General features: G+C 34.6%; 1 protein-coding gene across 1 annotated transcript; it reads right to left on the bottom strand.

The window, feature by feature from the left end:
- Positions 1–4,604: 4,604 nt before the first annotated feature.
- On the bottom strand, positions 4,605–15,985 carry CHODL (chondrolectin). Its single transcript, XM_026033876.1, has 7 exons — positions 15,940–15,985; positions 14,383–14,692; positions 13,480–13,637; positions 10,585–10,632; positions 10,130–10,213; positions 9,036–9,138; positions 4,605–5,109 (listed from the first exon to the last, which is right to left on the bottom strand). Exons 1-7 carry the CDS (start codon positions 15,983–15,985, stop codon positions 5,025–5,027), a joined length of 834 nt encoding a protein of 277 aa, XP_025889661.1. The 3' UTR covers positions 4,605–5,024.
- Positions 15,986–21,354: the final 5,369 nt, after the last annotated feature.

Below are 21,354 nucleotides of genomic sequence, written 5' to 3'. Positions count from 1 at the left end.
TTTTCTTCAAGTGTAAGATTCTGTCAGTGTAATATGATGCATGTCATTTATTTTTTCTTTATAGCTTAGTATAGGAACCTAAAGTCTTCTTAATTTCTTGTCTCAAAATACAAAAATGCATTTTATTTACTGTGCCTGTTTATCTACATATGTAATAATTTTGTAAGAAGGCTCCTCACTTGGTGCTTACAATACTAAATGAAGATATGAAGTGCTCGGAATATGAAGCTAAGTTAAAACACAGTTCTAAAGAACATGATACTAGTGATTCCTCAACCTGCCTGCTGCTTCTCAACGTTWTTTTTTTTAAACACATCTCGATGCTTCTCTTTCCTGGTCTTATTTATTTAATAAAAGTGTGTGTCCAAGTCAAATGTTTTASAATGTTATGTTTGAGGACTGTGTGAAAAAAGGGGAAAGCAGACACTGCTAAGCTTTGTGCCCTCTCAGAAGATGATCAGAATGAAGTGATGGAGTATATTTAATACACATATGGCTTAAGTTACTAGCAGTAGCATAGCTGAGTTTTTAAATGAGCTTATCTCAAATAAATCTCTCAACAAACAATCTGGCAATGCCAGATCAATTTCTGAGTTCATGAGTGAGTTGACCCCAATATTGTTTTCCAACAAGTTTTACCTTACCTCTGAAGTAAATAGAAATAGGATAAAGATGAGGAAACAAGAAGGGTTTTTTGAATAAATGCCAAACCAGCACTCCTTTAAAGGTTTTGTGTTACTGGAAACAATTCTGAAGTCCCAAGCTGCCATGAGGTCTTCATAAGAATTAGGGGAAAAGCTCAAGACCATAAAAAATAAAACAAAAGAAAACAAAGGAACAAAAATCCAGACAGCATCAGTTACATGAGTCTCTAATTAGATTCCTGAAGATTCCAGTAGTTACAAATTCTCCCTGATCATGCGTGGTAGCTGTTTACCCTCCTGACCTACCTTTTATTTTTTTTTTTAACAATAGGAAAACTGTATAGAAATAACCTGTCTAGGTCAGGAGGCAGCTATTTACAATTTCTTACTGAATAAAATACAGGCAATGACTTTTGCTTGTTCAGCTTTTCCATCCTACATAAATGTTTAATTCTCCAAAGGAACAGATAAATTTGTTAATCAACTTATGACAGGATGAAGAAACTCTTCTCCAGTAATATTACCTTCAACACTGATAGATGCTTATTGTTGTCCACAGAAAGCATGAATAGATTTAAAAGGAAATTTTATTTTTACCATTGTAAATTAATTATCTAAAACTGGGTATTTCTACTAAAAAAAGGCTGTCTATTAAAAAAAAAAAAAAGGAGAAAAATATCAAGTTTGCAAATCCTATCTTTAGTAGTTGACTATGCTATTTCTCCTATTTTCCATTTTCTCACTATTCTCCATTTTCTATTGAAAAACAGCTACTGAGAATAAAGTGCATTCCACAATCAAATATAAAATGATGTGGATGAAACAAGTTAAAATCCTTAACTTAGAGGTGAAATACAGAATTACTGAAAAAGATTCATTTCTTGCTCTGGATTCTTTTGCTGGTAGAATGAATGTGCAGAAACATTCTAATAGCCCAGGATGTTACTCTAACTATCCTAAGTGCTGGATCTTTGGCCAATTCTTACATTAATGAATATGAGAGCCAACTCAAAGTGTCTCCCAGTTACTAAAAAATGTGCTTCCTAGAAATATAGTAATATACTTTCATGTGCATTCTTTGTTTCCCCAGGTAAAAGCTACAGATTTATTTTAAGCTAAATAGTAAGCGATACCATTAGTCTGAAAAATTTCCTCTTTAAATCTCAAATAAGGAAATACATATGAGGGAGGATGGGAGGCAGAGAGAATGGAGCTGGCCTCTTTTCAGTGGTGGCCACTGATAGAACTAGAGGAAATGGCCACAAATTGAAGCACCAAAAGTTCCACAGGAACTTAAGGAAAAATTTCTTAACAGTGAGGGTGACAGAGCCCTGGAACAGGCTCCCCAGAGAGGTTGTRGAGTCCCCTCTGGAGATCTTCAAGGTCCCTTTGGATGCAGTCCTGTGCCACATGCTCTGGGTGACCCTTCATATGCAGGGGGGTTGGACTAGATGAACCCTAGAGGTCTCTTCCAACCTTAAGGATTCTGTGATTCTATGATATGAAATATAGAATAGTAGAATTAAAACTAAATACTTTATATCAATAAATTTATGTCTAGATAAATTCAGCATAAATTCTGAGTCACAAATGTTCCCGTTTCCATTAATTCACCATTATTTTAGTTGCCTGTAATAGTCTGATGAAACCAATGATCACCATTCTGTCATCAGCCAACATAAAACATGCTGCAAACAGCATGGATGATTTTTGATTTGAGTCACAACTCAGTGTACAGAGCTCAAGATGCTCTGAAACAGGGGAAGCAAACTTCATGCTAATCAACACTCCCTTGCACTGGATGAAAGTTAAAGGCTAAAGAAAGAAACACAAGCAAATCCTTGGTCTTCTCTTTAAGACACTTACTGACAAAGGGCTAAGGAAGGAAGGCTTAGCTTCTTCTAAGGAGCACCAGTTGAAGCCTGTTACTTGTAATAGCTGTTTTTCCACTGTGATAGGTTTAAAGTAAGTGAAGAGTTAACTTCCTTAAACAGTAATTCCATTAACACTAATGGACAAAGTCACATTTGTTGAGGCTCAGAAAATCCATCAACAAAATCCATCAGAAGAAGGACCAGAATACAATCTCATTGTATTGTTTTCAGTTGTGAAGCAGGACAAACTTTCTCCCTTTTCTTCTTACCTATTAACTCCCTTAAAAAGTATAAAGATACTTTTTATTTTCCTAGATTTTATCTGGAACGTAAGTAGAGGTTCAGAAAAAGTTCATAGAAATGTATTTCCTTCCCCTAAGCAGGTAAAATTATTAGAAATAAATACTTTCATATTATCTATATTTCTTGCTTCCATATGGAATACATGAGTTGATAACATATAAAGCTTTATTTGCCAGTTTCCATCTCTCCTTCAGAGAGTGTCGATAGTTCTCCAGCAACCCCTTCACCCCATAACACTTRCAAGGGAAAAATGTTTTCATTGTCCTAATAGCTGCTTGAAGATAAAATCTGTCACTTCTCTGTGACTTTGTCACTTGCACTAATTGTAATATAGACTGTTGTGTCTTTACATGATTATTTGAAGCAGAAAGTATAATAAGGTGACAATTTTGTAATGCTGTTCAATCATCATTCTCTCTTTCCCTCAATAAAGTTAAGCAATCTTTAGGTTAAGAAGGACAAACTAATTTCATCTTGGTGATAATGTCAAATTATAGTATTTTTTCTATATTTGTAATCACTAAAGAGGATATTGAAATAAGCGATTGAGCAAAGGAAGGACCTGTGACGAATTAGAGAAACTACAGGATATTTTAAGTAAGAAAAACAATACATACCTGGGTTACGGAGCATGGATATTTTTTTCTCAAAGAAGAAGCAAAAGCTTGGCATAACAGCAACTTCATGATGCTTTCAAAAATTCTTTAGCAATAGTGCTGCACAATTACTGTTTGTGGGACTGAACTATTTTTACTCGTAACAGCCGATACATACATCTGAACTTCAAAAGCTGAGTTCAGCATCAGCTCGTGCAGTTTAGGCATTCCCAAGAGTAATATGTTAACACATCCATTCAGCTCTCCCCGACTTCGACCCAGTGGTAGTTTTACATCCATGTTAACTGAAGGTGAATTCAGCTTAAACTCAGGTGCTTGAGCTCATACTACAAATGAAGCAAGAAGCCTCAGCCATTCTGCTACAGCACCAGACTTTCATCATCAGACAAGACTGAGTGGTGCTGCCAGCCCACGATCTCATCTTAGTAAATGGTAAGATCATTTTGGTAACAAAGATTTTATGGAACCAAAAAAGAATGAACATTATTGATATTAAAAATTCCTTTAAATAACTTTAAATGCATCAGAACTAACTCTTAAATCTCGTTTCCAATTATCCTAATTAATCTTTTTCTGGCTATCAGTTTGAGTGCTATTGATATGAATGATTAGTGCAAGAAAAGTCATTTATCTTCTCTCCTTTGATGAAATGTTACATTATTCCTAACAAACTTTATATTTAAATATAATATTATATTTAAATCATATTCAGTATATTTTTTATGTATTTACCTAAACAAGTAATTATAATCTTAAATTCTCACCCATTGTGATAATTGCCTTTTATCTTTTTCCTCTGAGAGAGGAGTAAATAACATTGCATTTAAAAAACAGCTAACAAAAGCTGTAATCAAAGCACACCTCATTAAGGTTGTATCACTGACCAAACGATTTATGTTGACTCTGGACCAATAAACATGGCCCAAAGATATGGTCATATACTGGCAAAGTGAACTCATAATGTCAAATGACTTTTATGAATCCTCAAAACATGCCACAGTAGATGAGTATTATCACAACATAGTAGTTGTTTCTAATAATGAGCAAAATTTATGTAAGATAAAATAAAATCTGAGGATCAAGAACTGTCTTAAAAGTATACAAATAAATACTGAACAAAAGTTTTGTATCAAACATTTATGCAAAGATAAATAATTTTGTTACACTGTAAAACTGTTGATTCAATTTACAGTACATCAACTAAGTTACAATGCAGGAAAGATTAAAGGAAACAAGCTGTGTTTGCTACAAAGAATCTTAAAACTGATATACATTGTAGATATTTTCCCATAAAAACTTCAAATGCACCATTCTTTTCATTGATTACTACTAGCTGACTTATGTCTCTTAGCAAAATAAACACTTATCCTTTATTTAGCACAGCATATTTTGTTACTGAATTAATAATCAAACATTGCATATAAAAAAAATCCAAACATTTGCCTCAAGAGGGAGCTTACAGTTCATCTTTTCATCAGATCCTTTGCAATTTTCAAGCCATTCCAAGCTAATGTTCTGAGATGACACTATAATACAGCCTAACTGCAAAAACATTATTTTTTGCTTCATTTTCAGTCATTAAATCGTTATACCTCCATGCTGCTGTCCTTCCTAGGTGTCTTTGAAATCCATAGTGTGGACTGGTTTGGACTGGTTTTTGTTCTTCCTTTACTGAAAAATAAAAATATAAATGATTTTCAGTATGCATGTTCCTCTGCGGTCCTGATTCAGGTTTGTGATCAGATCTGGTTCTTTCAGACCTCCTTGAAGTCATCTTTATTGCATACATAGTACAGATTTTCCTTCTACGAAAAGGTCACGCCTATGGTGCACTGACAATATTACAACAGTGGTCAGTCAAGGCAAGCAACTGTTATCAAAGACCACAGTGTTTAGGAGATCTCCTCCGAAGAACTGAAATTGTTTTCAGTTCACAGACATCCACATCTACTCATATCAAGCAGTCTTTTCCARAGATACATGTGGACACTGTTTGACTTGGCCGCATGCTTTCCTCACCACAGACCAGTACTATGAGGAGGACGGGAGCGCGTGCCCTGGAGCATGTGTCCAGCATGCCCAGGCTGTAGCCCACCCACCCAGGAAATCCACTGCAACCCTGCCCATGCTCATGCTGGAGCTGCACCCGCGTGACTGTGATGCAGGTCTGCCCCGTGCAGGTGAGCCAGAAGTTTCTTCCCTCCAGCACTTGACCTTATTTCTAATGAAATAATGAGATATGAATCAGACTCCTAGTGATGAATGTCTCTAGTAGAAAGCTTCCTTAAGATTAGTTTTCACTTAAAAGTGGTGTTAGTTTGTTTTTTTTTTTTCAATAAAGAAGATAAAACCATTTCCAAAAACACTTGCTCTGCAACACTGTACAATCTTCAGTCTCTAGTGTGAACAAGAAGTCCTGAGGTACTCTTTAAATTGAAGTCTGTCTTTCCTCATGACTAACGTCTTGGCTGGTACTACTACCACAGTGCACCACCTTCCTTCACTTAGATGGCAGAAAACGCTGCACTGTAGTCTAATGAAAACATTGGCACTTAATGAGTCACTACAGCTGCATTTAGACCAAAAGGTTTTAGACCCTGGCCAGAATAATTTCCACTTTGCTATTTTTTTTACAATTAAACAAAAAACAAAAGGAGGAGTAAACTTTCTGCTCCTACATACTTCTGTCATTTGGAAGCCTGGGAGTGAAGATCCCAGCAGTCCTATATTTTCAGATGTAAGTAAGTTTCAGTGAGTAATGTGAGTTTAACCTGATTTAAAATGTACCTTGAGGGAGCATATTGTATTGTAATTTTTAGTCCCTCCAGACTTACCTCTGAAGTCTTACAAAATAATGCATTATGTACCTGAGCCCATTGAAGTAATTAAAAAGACTCCTATTGATTTCAGTGGACTTTAGATCAGGCAACAATGCTATAAACAAAGCAATTTCAATGGATCAAACAGTTCCAATATTCTTTCTGTAGGAGGTTCACTAATGCCTTCCAGATTAATAATGGTAAAATTAGGCATATTTTGAAAACTGTAATGAAATGCCTTGAATAAAGAGTCCTTGCCTCAGAGCAAGAAGAAATTTCTAAATACTTTGGATCAGAACTTTAGCTGTCACCAAATGACATATGTTCAGCTAACCTATGCTGATTTTCACCAGCTATACATTAGTTTAGAAAATAGGTTTTAGTTAGAAAGGTAATAAGGTGCCATAAATAGCTTGAGGATATTATTGTTTTTACTATGAAATGTATTGTAGAAACTGAGAAATATACCAGGTTGGAATTTAAACTTTCTGCAAGGCATTCAGATGATAATGGAGATGGGTCTTTGAAGCAGTTTCTCCTTGCTTCCCTGGAAGAAATGAAAGGGAGACCATCTAAGCATGAATGAGCTGATCATTTCTACTAACTATGAGGAAGATGTTTTGTTTTGCCTTACTACTACCCTTTAAGAGCCCACGCCAGGCAAAATTAGTCATGACCTTTCAAGCTAGGCATGTCCTGGTTGCCCATGGATTGTGGCTTTCAGAGGAAAGGTCACGGTGTTGTGGCAGCCTAAAAAAGAATGAGAAGTCAAGTTCATTTGGAAAGTTGGAAATCCCTCTTTCCCCAGTAGGACAGAATACCTTCTCYAAAGCTTTGCAGTGACCAGCTGACCAATGAAAGTAATTGCTTCTTTCTTTAGATTTGCATTTTGTGCCAAAATTGTGTATCTGTGATGAACAAAAGTAAGTGGCAAAATATTTGGTGAATTTGGATGAAAAAAAAAAGATTTTTTTTTTGTTTGTTTTAGAACTAAAATCTTTGTTTTGGCAGATAAAAAAGAAAATATTTCATTTTTGAGGTGCCACTGTATTTTCTTTTGACTTAAATAAATTTGAAAGAAAACTCCATTTTATTTTCTTTAAATGGAAGTTTTAGGGTAATAAAAAATGAATATTTTGAAAGTAAACAGTAAAAAAGTAAAAGGACAAAATAGGTTATTTTAGTTCATATTCTTCCTTCTTTATTTTTTCTTTTTTTGTATCAGTTCATCTACCAAATCAATTAGCCAAACAGAAAAATAAAATTTTCTAAGCTGATTTCCAGTATCTGTCATGCACAGACATGAATTATTATCACACCAGATGAATTATTTCAGGATGGACTGCTATAGCAAAGGCCTGATCTAAGCCCACTGAAATTGACACTGCTGTTGCTATTGATTTCAGTGGACTATGAATTCCATCTTTTTGCCAACACTATTTGAGAGCTGAACTGATCTTTACTTCAGCCTCAAAAACCTTCCTTTTGAGGGAGGAAAAAAATTGCTAGGAGAGGTATTAAAGTATACATCATTGTACTTACCAAGAAATCCAGGTCTTCTGTATTGTGTTTCATATTTATATTTAACTAAGTTCTGTTGTTAAACATAGGATTCCTTTATTACTGTTTTGCTTTGAGTTTCCATCCTTTTATCCAAACCTCAGCACTGGGACTACACAAACTTTCATTAGCATGAATTTGCCTGCAGTAACTGAGGTTGAAAGTGCTTTTTTATATATATATAAAAGAGCATGCCATTAGGACACAATTTATTTTCTAATGCAGATATCTGAATATCTTTTCTCTATGTTGACTTTTTTCTCAGTGGGACACACAACTAAGGAGTATCACGAACACCACAGTGTATGTAGATATAAAATGAGAAGATTGATATATAAAGTGTTTTCATTCTTAAAATAATGATTTTAAATATTTACAGAAAATTCAAGCCACAAAGATGGAAAATAAAGGCTTAAAGCAAGGACAAATATTTTTCCAATTTCTTAAGCTAGTCATATCACAAACTTCTTAATAGTAGTCCCACATTTTCATGAGGGATAAGAGAGCTTCCCAAATTATTACTGTTGTTGTTATTTTACCAAAACAGTTTTTAGCCATAAAAAAAGTTAACTATTTTTTTTCTGAGGTCCATAACATGAGAACACTCACGAATTAAAACTCCTCTCAGAAAGATTATTCCAGAAGGAAGAAAAAAAAGGAAAGAAACTTCTTGTATTAGCATATTTTGAGAAAAGTAAACTGTAAAAAAAAAACCCAAAAACTTTAAGGCATAAACTGAAACATATACCCTTCTTATTTGTGTAATAACAAAACTGTTTAACAATCTATCTGTCTAAGAACATACAAGAAGTAATAAGAAATTGCAAGGTCAGAAAAAGTGACCTTTGGTCAGAAAAAGTGGTGAGTCCTTTTTCTTCTCCTCTGTCAGTGACTATATCCACACTAAAGCCCAGATGTTGTAGAGGTGGCAATCATGTTGGAAGAGGTGAAGTAACAATGCTGAGAGTGGCTCAGAATATTGAATAGTCAAAGACAGCATTTTTCCGAAGTGGGTAAACCTAAGGACAAATATACTTTGAGACCTGTRACTGTTATAGAACCAAAGGAGTAACAGCTGTAAACTGCTTGAATTTTTAGACATGAAAATATACTCATTTGCATACTTGGCAACRGATGTAAATAGTCTTTCAGGATGGATAGCTGGCCAATGAAAATATGAATTCTGCATTATAAAAGCAGTTCAGGTCAAAATTTTACCTTTTATGAAGCATCTGGAAACAGCAAGTCCCAAAAGCCACCAATATCAACAGCAATAGCGGTATAGTGGGTATTACGACATATATTAGATTTGGAATTATACCTACAAGGCAAATGTTTTTCATTAATGCTTTCTGTATTGAAATATTCCTGACTATGTCAATAAAAGGATCTAGAGTAAAACAAGCAACATACATTAGCTTAAATAAAATAATATTTCTGCATTTATTCTATAAGGAATAACTAGTCACTGTCTAGAATAGCTGACTGGGTTTGGTTTCCACAGCGAACTGAAACATTTTTCATTTATTATATGTTCATGTTTTATATAAGTATGCATTTAAGGTACATATTGTAAATATCATTTCCTACTCATCATCCTTTTTTTTTCAATATATTTTCATTAGCAAGCATATTTGTGAATATGCAGATACTACACCTGTTTGTTTGTTGSATTTGTGTGCAGTAGTGTTAGGATATTGAGTCTTCTTATGGTTCATAAAACTTGTAGTACTTATTTCAAAATATCAGCATATCTATTCCTCTGATGTTACAAAAAAAACAGTTAGAAGATCAGCTAGGAAAATTTCTCAAAACAAGATGATTGAGGTGGAAAAGGAATGACAACTTTCCATAATCCAGTGCTGGAATACTACAGGATTATGAGTGAGGTGAGGAAAACCTCACAGATGGCAGAGATCAAGGTGTTGGCTATCACAGGCTAGAAGAAGATGTCCCATAGCTGGGTGATCACTAAGAAAATCTTGTGCCTTAACAGAGATCAACCAAGTTCACAGGAGCATTGTACAAATTTCAAGGACCACCACATCACCACAGACCTGGAACAAAGTGTGCGGTGATACAGGTAATATTTGGTCTCCACAGTTACAATAGCAAAAAACAAATAAACAAACCAAAAAAGGGACCAATTCAAACTCTGGAAATGTTATTCAAGGGTATATTTTTTCAGGACATTTCCTGATTTCCTGGGCCAATTGATAGCATTGACAATAATGGAAATAGTTCATAATTAATATAACCAAGTCTACTGCTAACGTTTCTACCAGAACACTGAATTCGTATGACTACATTACCTGTTTCAGTAGCAATAACATGATACTGATCTTCTGGTTTGTTTGCATCATAAGGATTCCCAGCTGGCACTGTTGGAAATATACCTGAGAAAGATATTAGACATTTTAGSAAAACAGTAAGTAAAAAATATAGAAGCTACATTGTTAAATAAATAGTAATTACATTTGGAAGGATGAAAATTTCCAGGTTCATATAAATGAACACTGTTCATTCAATGATATAACTATGTCAATGTTAATTACTGCAAAATTGGGATTACATCCGGAACAGTATTCTGAACTATATTCATGTTTCTGTAACTATTGTACACTCTCTATAGGATTCATTTCTCATTTATTCCAGTACTAATCTCTGTTTTTCCAATTTATACATTTTTTTGGTTCTTACAAATTATCCTATGATTATGTATTTACCATTGCAATTGCAACTCAATTAGTGTTTCAAAATATCTTACCGTATTCTACCTCTGCTCTGTCTCTTAATTCTTTTTCCAGGACTTTATCTGTTAAATCAATAGTTGAACAATGAAAAAATATGTAATAAAACAGATTTTTTTCTACATTAGTTTGCACGCAGTATGATAGAAATAGACAGTCAATTATGTTATTTGGTTTGGTTTTGGAATAGGCAGCCCTAAAATGCAAACAATCAGCAGTGAATTATAATATACCAAACAGTAAAGAAATAAAATTACCAAAAGAGGAATGACAGCATTGTAGTTCTTATAATGCATAATAAATTGGACAATTAATTCATACCCAAGCCATATAGCAGAGGTTTACAGGTTTACTTGGGGCCACTGATATAATTAAAAGATTACTCATACGACAGAAGGAATTCCCTCTTAWTAAAGGATGCCCACAGATGTGTAATTGTTTGAATATCATTCTTTTAGTATAAGATTATAATGTCATAATAACCTTCAGTTTACAAGTGTACTGATAAATGCAGAAGGCAGGAATGAGAAACCAGAGAGGCAATAAAGCCTACTAGAACAAAAGCAGTTATTTCTTCTACTCTAGTAAAAGCTGGCCGTATTTGGCCATGATCTAAAGAAAATGCCATAATACTACAAAACTGAGTTGCTGGCTCTAGATGGTTGGAGAGGGTTGAGTTTTTAATTTGATTGCATATTCAAACCTCTAGGAGCTGGTCAGGAACTAAATGTGGTTGCAATTGCCGACCTATAATTAAATTTAAGATCCTGAAACAATCAATATGATTTAAAGCCAGACAAAACATTGCAACACTAAATATTGTCAAGGGAGGTACTATAAAAAGAACTTAAAGCAAAATGGAAATAAATACCAGGAAAAAGGTGGTTGTTTGCTTATGACAGCCTATTTCTGCATAACACTGAATACAAGTAGATGCAACTCTTATTTTTGCCACCTATAATTCTTAGTAGGACCCAGGTACTGTACACCATGTACTCAAAACAGCAAAAAAATCCTGCTGGCAAAATGGATGTGTTTTGTATTACAAATAACTAAAGCTATTACAGTAATTTGGAGAGAAAAAAAAGTCTTTTGTATGTCTCACTAAGTTTTGGATAGCAAATGCAATCTTCTTACTTTGTGATACTTTCTTTAGGTAGTGAAAGAAATGTCATATACCTATTTATATGCATTCAAACATCCACTCTTCTGGCAAATAGTCTGCTTCTCTAAAGAGCACAATTCTAAATGCTTTGAAAAGTAAGTAGCTACAATTCAGCAGTGCTGCATTTAGCTGAATAGCAATGTCAATCTTAACAACATATGTTGTTTGCCTTACTGATATAACATTCCTCATTATACGCTAGTAATGCTTTCTATATGGTAAAAGAAATATAGATTTGTTTCCACTGCTACTGCTATGTTTTCTGCCAATCCCCTCAAAAAGAGCAATTTTTGATGGTGAAACAATGGGAATTAATAATTCTGTATCGGATCACAACTGTAATGGGTAAATAGCTCACTACTAAAGAATAATTATTTTACTTACCTTTGCTTTTAAAGGTATAAAATGCACTTGAAAATTAGCCTCTTTTTTCAAGTATATTTTCCAAAATGAAAATGTGAAATTATGTTGCAATATTATAACTTAAAATTTTATTCTTCCATTTAGAAATAATTGTGACAATTCATAACAAATATTGGTCAGTTGTATAGGTAATTGCCCTGTATGGCATGTGTGACCAAGATCTGCAGGAGACTGAGCAGATATTATTAGTCAATAATACTTGAGAGAGAGAAATACTTGGACATTTCAATCCTTATAATTATTATTCAGTATTTACTAGCTAGATATCCTTCTCATTAAGATACAGTAAGCAAATTACCTAAACAAAAAAACTAATAGAAGAAATATTTTGGATCTCTACCAGTAGATGTGCCTCTACTTGTAGATGTGCCTTGTGTTCACTGCTAGATCATGAGTACGAAGATAGCAGGTAGGAAACTCTGGAGACTTAGACAGCTCAAATGGATGCTAAGRGTAGGATTTCATATGCATTTTGATTCTGTTCAGCCAAATTTGTGATGTGTCTACTTTTTGAAAGCTCTTTGAAAATATTTGCATAATCTTGTTGAAAAATATGTTTTTCATTCACTGTAAATACTACCAAAAGGAGAAGCAGTAACAGACTCAACTTTAAGTTTGCCTTTCATGTCTTTTTTCTGTTTGCACAAAATTCTAGCTTATAGTCATGTTTCCCTTRCTGGCATATGCAGAATCTATGTCATGTCTGGAAGTACAGCCAAATTGCATAAAATCTGGATTTTTCTGTCACCATCTGAGCTAGTATACATCTGCTTTTCATATGCAGAGATCTACGTGTACACATGCAGAACTTTCTTTAAGCCAAACTTCTAGACAGCTGTTACACATACGTTCAAATAAATTTTCAAAGATTGCAAGGGCAGAACACTATTCACAGTATGACCAAGATATGCCTTGGTCATCCTTCATCACAAAGAGCAGGGGAAGTGGTATATGGCTATGCATAGTGCTTTGGGGAGTCTAGAGTAAGTAGTGAATGAGTTAAATTAAAATTAGTGAATGAGTTAAATTAAAATTAAACTGAGAATACATAAGAATGAAACTAACTATGAAAATATTCTTTATTATAAGACCCCAGTTTAATGGAGAAAAATACTGGACACAGACAAATAAGTACAATTTTCACTAGATTTCATTTATTACATCTCCTATTAATGTTCAGTTGGCTYACACACTAAAAGAATCACTATATTATTCAGGTGTGATAGTGTGGCCACAAGATATCTACAGGTTCCTTCACACAGGAGGTGTGTACAGGTTTTTCTAACATTTTCCATCTATGAAATGTGACTTCAGTTCTACCTACCTGGGCCATACTTGCAGATAAAATTGTGCTTCATATTGCACCTATCATCATTCCACTGATAAAGATATGGCCCTCCTAGACCAGGGTTTGCAGTTGGCTGATGATACATCACAACACAGGCTTCACTTCCACAGGAAGGCTCATCTGTATACCAATTCCTAGTCAYGCACATAAAAACATTCAAGTGTTGAAGATTAAAGATTCATCAAAACATCTAGGAAAACAATTTACATGCATGACAAAATGTCAAACCCAGTGGTCTCATTCTCTTTCAAGATAAGCTGCATTTCCCATAACTCCTCCKGGAAATTTAGGCTTGAGGCCTAGGCTCCAAATCTCTGGTTCTAAAAAAACTCTGAACAACCAAAGTACCTTTGCAGAAGTCACTCTCTGACATTCTGCTACACAATTTCTTTCTTATCTGACCCTTACCTGTCCCTTCATACTTTAAGTTCTTTCTTTAAGCTTTCTACTTTAAGCTATCTTCTGGCCTTTAACAAGCCTATGATTCTGTCCCAAGACTTTTCAAAAGTTGGGRTAGAAACAAAAGAATTATGCATTAGTTTCCTTGCTGTCTGGCCTTCTGATTTGAGGTGACCAGAATCTTTCAGAATTTGTCTGCTTCCACATCACATCCTAACTCACACCTAAATGTGGGGGAGAAGATCTCTGAAAAACATACAAAAGCAAATTCATGAGATAAGAGTAAAAAAAATTGCAGAGTGAAACCACATTATGTCATCTGTCTATAACTTCATATTCAAAATCTTGACTGCCAGCTGAAATATTTTATAAGGTATGATATTAATTTCATGGGCAGAAAGTCTTTTATTGTTTGTTTATATAAACTTGGCTTACTAAGCTTTGCACTCTATTTCTCAATGACTGATTTCATAAACTTACCTGAATGGTGAAATGCTTCCATCAGCCCATTTGTAAAGGTCAGGGCAAGCAGTTGTAGCGAGATCTTCACCACTTCTCCACAACCCAATCCAGAAATCACCATCAGAAATCCCAGAGCCTGATTTAGTGAGGTTTTGTAACATGTTTTCTATTAGCTGCTGTTCAGCTTCACTTTCCAAACTCAGTAAAGCCCCACCATCAATTTCACAAGCTTGGCGAGCCTCCTGAAAGCCCACACGTCTCGACAAGTCCTGGAAATACGCTATCTTGTAACACGAATGCTTGAGGTCACCATAGCACACTTTCTGACCTGAAAAGTACAAGTATGAGACTGTTTAGAGTATGTTAATGAATATCACAACTGAAGAAAAAAATATAACACAGCATAAATTCAGTGCTGCAGAGCTTTTCACTCTACCTGAAAAGACTGATACTGATAGAGTTAACACAACTAAAAACCTTAGTCWAAATTTGCAAAGGTTTGCAAATATCATACAGTTCACAGGAACAGAGGGCTTTCTTCCAATGTCTGTAAAATACTCCAAAATACTGAGGACTCCCACTGACTTATGGAAAAAAATGATCTCTACTTAATGACGATACCATTGGACTCCTTGGTTAAAGCTAGGACTTACTATGGAAAATATCCTTCAAACTTTTCATACTAGTGGAAACTATTTCTGTTAGATAAGCAGCAAAAATGTACTTGACTGATCAAGACAAAGGGTTTCAAATTCTTGACTTTTAGTGGCAAGAAGTCAGCAGTTTCTTCATGACATATGACATTGAGAAGCACTATTCACCCCACACTCAAAGTTAAGTGAATTCATTTATCTACTGAGCTCCATTATGTTTGTGGGGAAGATGGCAAAGGGCCTGCAGAGTTCTAAAAATGTATGTGGATGGTATGTAACCATCCTTTTGAAAAGATCAATTTTTTTGTTATGCAATTTTATCATTGGAGAAGAAAATTATGTTTTCAAGAAAATTGTTTTGCTGAGTAAGAAATACTGGAAAATACTTAAGCAATAAGAACTACTAAACACTATTAAGACTGAATATAAGCCAACAAATTCTATCCTTTTACAGCCTGTAAGCTTGAAATTTCAGAAGGCTGATACTGTATCATACAATTTTTGCATTTGAAATCTTGCATTTATACCCATCCTTAAGCAAATCCAGATAAACCACTATCATGTAAATAACTTTGTCTTTACAGATTTTGAACTTTGAACAGATTTTATCCTTACTGTTTTTAAAAACAGTATGTTTCACATTTTCACACACATATAACACATTTTCACATCAGCATACAATGTAAATTCTAGATTTACCAGTAATATTCTATACAGAAAAAATAAACAGTAGTGAAAAATAAAGCCGAGAAGACTCAGTGAAATTCATTCTTCTTGTCTTAGAGCTACATCWTATTTAGTGACAGAGAAGCACATGCTTCTTCTGTGGCAAGCTGTTGTTTGGAAACACATTGCCAAATGGTGCGTGGGTTTTGTGACCAGCTAGAGGGCTTACATCTCTAAGCCACAAGCTCTGCTGTACACCAATTCAACACTGAAATTGCATCACTGTCTCGGGTCAACTCCATCACCCGCACCAAGCTGAGGAAAACAGGCAGAAAATGTATGGAGCTGGGAAAAGGACAGGAGCTGCTGGGGACAGCTCTGCAGCAGCTCTAGAGATGTTATGCAATCCCAGATATATCCTCATTTCGTGAAGCCCAATAACAACAGTTATTGCCACTACTATGCACTTGAAGCAGGAAGCTGCCTTGGAGCTTTCCAGAGCRTAAAAGCAAAGGCCCAATCTATATCCAAAGGCTTTAAGTCAAATTCTTTCAAAATGTGTGAAGATCTTTTTTTTTTTTTTTTTTCCAAATTGTTTTGAATTCAATCTGAATCAATTTTGAGGCTACCACTGTTATTACATATATTTGTGTAGGGTTAAATAACTCAGCATACAAAGGTAAATTTATACAATTCATTTATTTTTTAATAATTTTAAAATCTAATCATTAAGTTACTTCTGTTTTATTTGTTACCCTCTACATCTGCAGCAAAAGAAGTTTCCTTGTCACAGGCTGACAGCTCATACAACAACATAACTTYAAGACAAAGTAGAGAAAACAGCAAGAAACTAAGAAATATTTGGGATGAAGACCCATCCTGTTTGAATAAAATGTCTGAAGGAGAGCAGCAAGTTTTCTCTAAAAAGATGTGAATACTTTTTTCTTCAGTTAATTTAATTCCTTCTCTTTGGGCACTGACCTACTCTAGAGTTTTCCTTTCTTCTTCTGAAGGAGACTTTTTTCATCTTATCTACTATAGCAGTAGTCACTCAATGTGTTAATAGAAATCTGGAATTGTGTACTAACAGCTAGAAAAATCATTTGACATTTTAGTGCTCTTCTTAGAGGATGCTGAGATGTCAAGTCTTCAGGCTTAATTTTTAACAGCTTTGTCTCCCTGCTAATTTATGAACTACAAAGCAGAAATAATTTACCAGTAAAATATGACAGAATGAACCACATATTGCATGGCAGACAAAATATGCATGAAAACATTGACTATAAGCTACTTTGCCTTTTTCTAACATCTTTACAGCATACAAAAATCTATTGATAATTCAATAGTAGCACTTGCTATTTCTACTTTATAAGTTTAACTCTGATTTTCCTACCTTCCTCCTTTCCTATGAAGTGTATTTTCCACTAATCCCTGACACCCCTTTCCTCACTCAAACAGAGGAGCTCAGACCTTGTCAGAAGGTGGCACACGCACAAGCATCTGGCCTGGTACCATGAATCCAAATTGCCTTTTCATCAACACCAGAGCCCTAGAAAGTAACATTGCTTTCTTGCTTGTGAGGTAATAATGCTGTGCTTTCTTTTCTTTCTCCTTCCCCTGAACATAGCAAGCATACCTCTGGCCCTGTTCCTTCAGCCTTGGCAATTTCAATTGCCTCTAAAGCAGAGAAACCTGAGTGTCTGAAATTGCCTCTCTTTCTTTCTCACTTTCCCATTTCCCAGAAGAAGCAGATGTACAGATTTGCTCTAAAAAGGGCTAGTCACCTTTCTCTCTATGGAGCAGTTTTCATTCTTGAGTGTCATACAACAGCTCCATAACATAATGTTTTATGACAACATTAAAATAAAAAGTAGCTTTTAATTCAAATACTTGGTACTTCATTAAAACATTTCTACAGATATTAATTTTGTGGAGGAGAAAAAAATCTCCTCTAAGAGAATGAGAAACAACCAAATAAATACTCAGCTGGTATTTCAGTTAATTTGTTCCCATTATGTTCTCATAATGATGCATCATTAAACAGAAATAATAGGTTCTGTTAGGTCTGCCATGACAGATAAATTACACCAAAATGTCACTGCGAAAACACAATTACTGATAGACTACTGAGCTCTAAGATTCATCCCCCTAAGTGGTCCTAACTGTGCCCATGGGTTGCACAAGCAACCTAAAGCATGCAGCTTGAATTTTTGGAGATCTCAGGAGCCAGCAGGAGAGGTGATCTCCTCGAGAGAATCCTCTCCAGTTTCCCTTCAAACCTCAGGAACCTACAGTCCAGGGCCCACTCTGGCCCACTCCATCAGTGTTCACCTAGGAGATGAGCAGCGAACAGCAGCTGTGTTGGTTTATTTTCTCAAAAACTATGCACATACATAAAGCTGGCTGTAGCAAAGTCTATTATGCTTTCATCCTGTGACACCTAGATAATGAATTCAGCAGAAAAATCAACAGATGAAGAGAAGAATGTGGAATGTTTAACATTGGCCAGAGCCTCACAGGTCAGAAGGAGGCTGATGGGAAGGAGGCTGTCTWTATCCAGAAATAAAGACAATACAGAGATTGAAGTGAAAGTGATCATACATTAAAAAAGTAATAATATGAAAGAAGTTCAGAGCAAGACAGAAATATCTTCATAAATTGAGCAAAATATTCCATGAGATATGCATTTTCTTCCATTGCCTTATAGAGACTAGGCTTGGACTTGATCTTGTGTGTTGACCTCATTGGCACTGTAATCAGAGGTCTTGATACAGGGCAAAATTTGTTATCCCCTATCCTTGTTTCACAGAGGCCAACTCCCAGTAATGTATTTTGAAATGTGATCAGTAAGTAGATAAAAACTAATACAACTTTTTAATCACATTTTAAACCAAATCTGATGCATTATATTTTACCTAACCTCATTCAGATTTTGATTGGGTTAAGCCGCTGGTCTCACTGTGATATATTATGTTACTGCTGGTGATGTTTTACTGTGTCATATTTGTATCCATCCAGTTTACTGAATTTAATATGCATTTTTGATGAATCATATTACTTTTTTCCTTGAATTACTACTGTGATAAGACTTCATGATTACATTCTGCCTTTCTCTATGATAAAAGAGACCATCTTCTCTGCCAAGATCTGTAATACTGAAGACCTGTAAGCCAAAGTATGTCAGAAAGTACAGTTTTCTGGATCATTTTAGGAAAGAGAATCAGCATCTCTCCTGGCAATGAAGATAGTATCTATGTGTCATATCACTAGTTCATTAGTACTCAAGACTATGTCAAAGGTGGCTTAATAGAGTTGGGCTTCAGCCAMCTGTAATGCATTCACGGGAGAAATTATCTAATAGCTAGAGTTTTTACAACACTTATCAGAATGAAGTCCCTTTCCTGATAAATTCTTAGGCATTAGCATATTTAAGGTGATAAAAGACAAAGAAATCTTGGTTCTCTCTCTGAGTCTGCGTAACCTTGCTTTAGTTAATAATCATCTAGTATCCTATGGAACAGCAAAAATGATCTGATAGAGATCCTCTGMCACCAGAAAAATATATATCCCTAGCATTAACGTAATTCTTACACAAAAAGAATACCAGGGAATATAGAAGTTTTATTAAATAAATAAAAAGGAGAAAGACTGTGCAACATTGACCATACATAGAAATTTCATAAAGTTATGCAGAATATGTAGCTACACAAAGAGCCATTTGTCCAATTCTGATAAATATCTTCATTTTTACTTTTGCCATAGGGAATTTGTCAAGAATTTAGGTTCATTTATTGGTGAAATTAAGCTTTCATATGTAATGTCAGCCCTATTTATGCTATGGTATTGTCAAATGCTTTGGGGAACATGGAGTTGCCTTGTTCATTTTTGAAGAGCAGCTATTTCAGCTAACCAGTGATGCTATAGTTATACAAAGCACTGCTATCAAAGAGGAGATAGTCTGATTTATAAAGTGGCAGCATTGGGCAGTACAAAACTGATTATTAGCATTTTATTTACCTCTCATCACTTCACTAGTGATAACTAGTCCATAAAATAAAGTTATGCCTATATGAATTCTAATGTTCATCTAAATTGGTTACTATTATGATATTTATTAAAGCAAAGTAATTCTCAGAATTAGTACTGCTACAGTTCTCAGGAAGATGAAAGTAAAAGCTTTTTGTCCTGCTTATGAGTAATTTTTCCTTTATGCTAAATGAAATACTGGAGGTATTTGCATTCCTCAGAGTAGAAACCAAGTATGCCTTGAGTTTCAGAGTCATGGATGTGGTACTTCAAACGTTGACCTGTTCTTGATATGCTGGAAAGTGGAATATCTGCCCTCACAAAAGGCTTTCTCTTTCYCTAAGCCTTGTTAGGCTTATTCAATCATTCCACATAAAAAAATACACACAGATTAATTTTTTTATAATTGCTTCACAGCCAGGCTGCAGGAATCTCAGCTCATTGCCAATAAGTAGCTTGATATCTAAATCTCATTAAAAGCTAATCAACATTTCAGCATCCATGATTACCCTTGCAGAAAAACATACCATTACAATAATGTGAATCAATACAAGGTAAGGGTTCCTCTCCCCCAAACTGTGAAATTAATATTCATTTTTTATGAAACAAAACAGATTTAATCACCTCCCTGAATGATTTTTCTGGAAAAGCTTCATTTTTCTGAAGTTGTTATATATTGGTATTGTGTGTATATGTATATGAATATGTGTGTATATATATATATACACACACACATTGTCTAATATATCACAGCCTAAAGACAAGTCAAAAATGTTCTATTTGATTTATTTTAAAGGAAAAGCATTAWGTACTAACACCAGAAACACTCTTACAAGACAAGCAATTTCACTCTCTTAATCTATAGATTTCGGCTGTAGCTGTAAAGAGCAGATCATTTCTGCGATATTTTTAGGTTGATGTTAATAGGCCTGCATAATAATTTATGGTTAACATTTTGTAAAAAAACGCTTAGAAAAACTTGTAGGGTCTAAATAGCTTAAGCAACATGTATGACAACTTAGGAGAACAGGAAATATACCTATTCTCCTATCCCAAATCAGCAGACTTTTTCACATATAGCTAATTTTATATACAGTAGTAATTTCACCTCACATGAAACCTCGAAGGCATAAATATAAGTACTTCTGTGAGTTTTTCATTATTCCCTATTTTTATTTTGGTCATCTCTGGAAACAAGTGGTTCATAAAACTTTAGTCATCAAAATACACTGATCATCATTATTCAGAGCAAGTGCCTGTTATTGTTTCAGTGAACTGTGAATGCCATTTATCCTGCTGAGTATATTTTCCTGGATCTGTTACCATGATATGTGTATTTGCCACTGATGCAATTAAAACATATATATATATATAAAAWATATATATACATACATACATATACATACATATAAATGTATGTAAGTGAAAAAAAGTCATATTCACTTCCTCATTTTACAGACTTAAATCTTCCTAGGGTGTCATGTAATACACATTTCAATATAGGAATGCAATAGTTGCCATTTTTTCTGATAATTCCACAATGAAAAGAGAAGTAATAATATATAAGTCATTGCTCATTCACCTTGTACTCAAAATAGTAGGAGGAAAAAAAGCTTTCAGACAGGAACACAAAATACCTAGAGTA

Source organism: Nothoprocta perdicaria, unplaced genomic scaffold, assembly GCF_003342845.1.
Source record: "Nothoprocta perdicaria isolate Ctin4 unplaced genomic scaffold, notPer1 scaffold_135, whole genome shotgun sequence".
Classification (NCBI taxonomy): Eukaryota; Metazoa; Chordata; class Aves; order Tinamiformes; family Tinamidae; genus Nothoprocta; species Nothoprocta perdicaria.
The sequence above is the reverse complement of the archived record's forward strand: the minus strand, read 5'-3'. Positions and strand labels throughout refer to the sequence as shown.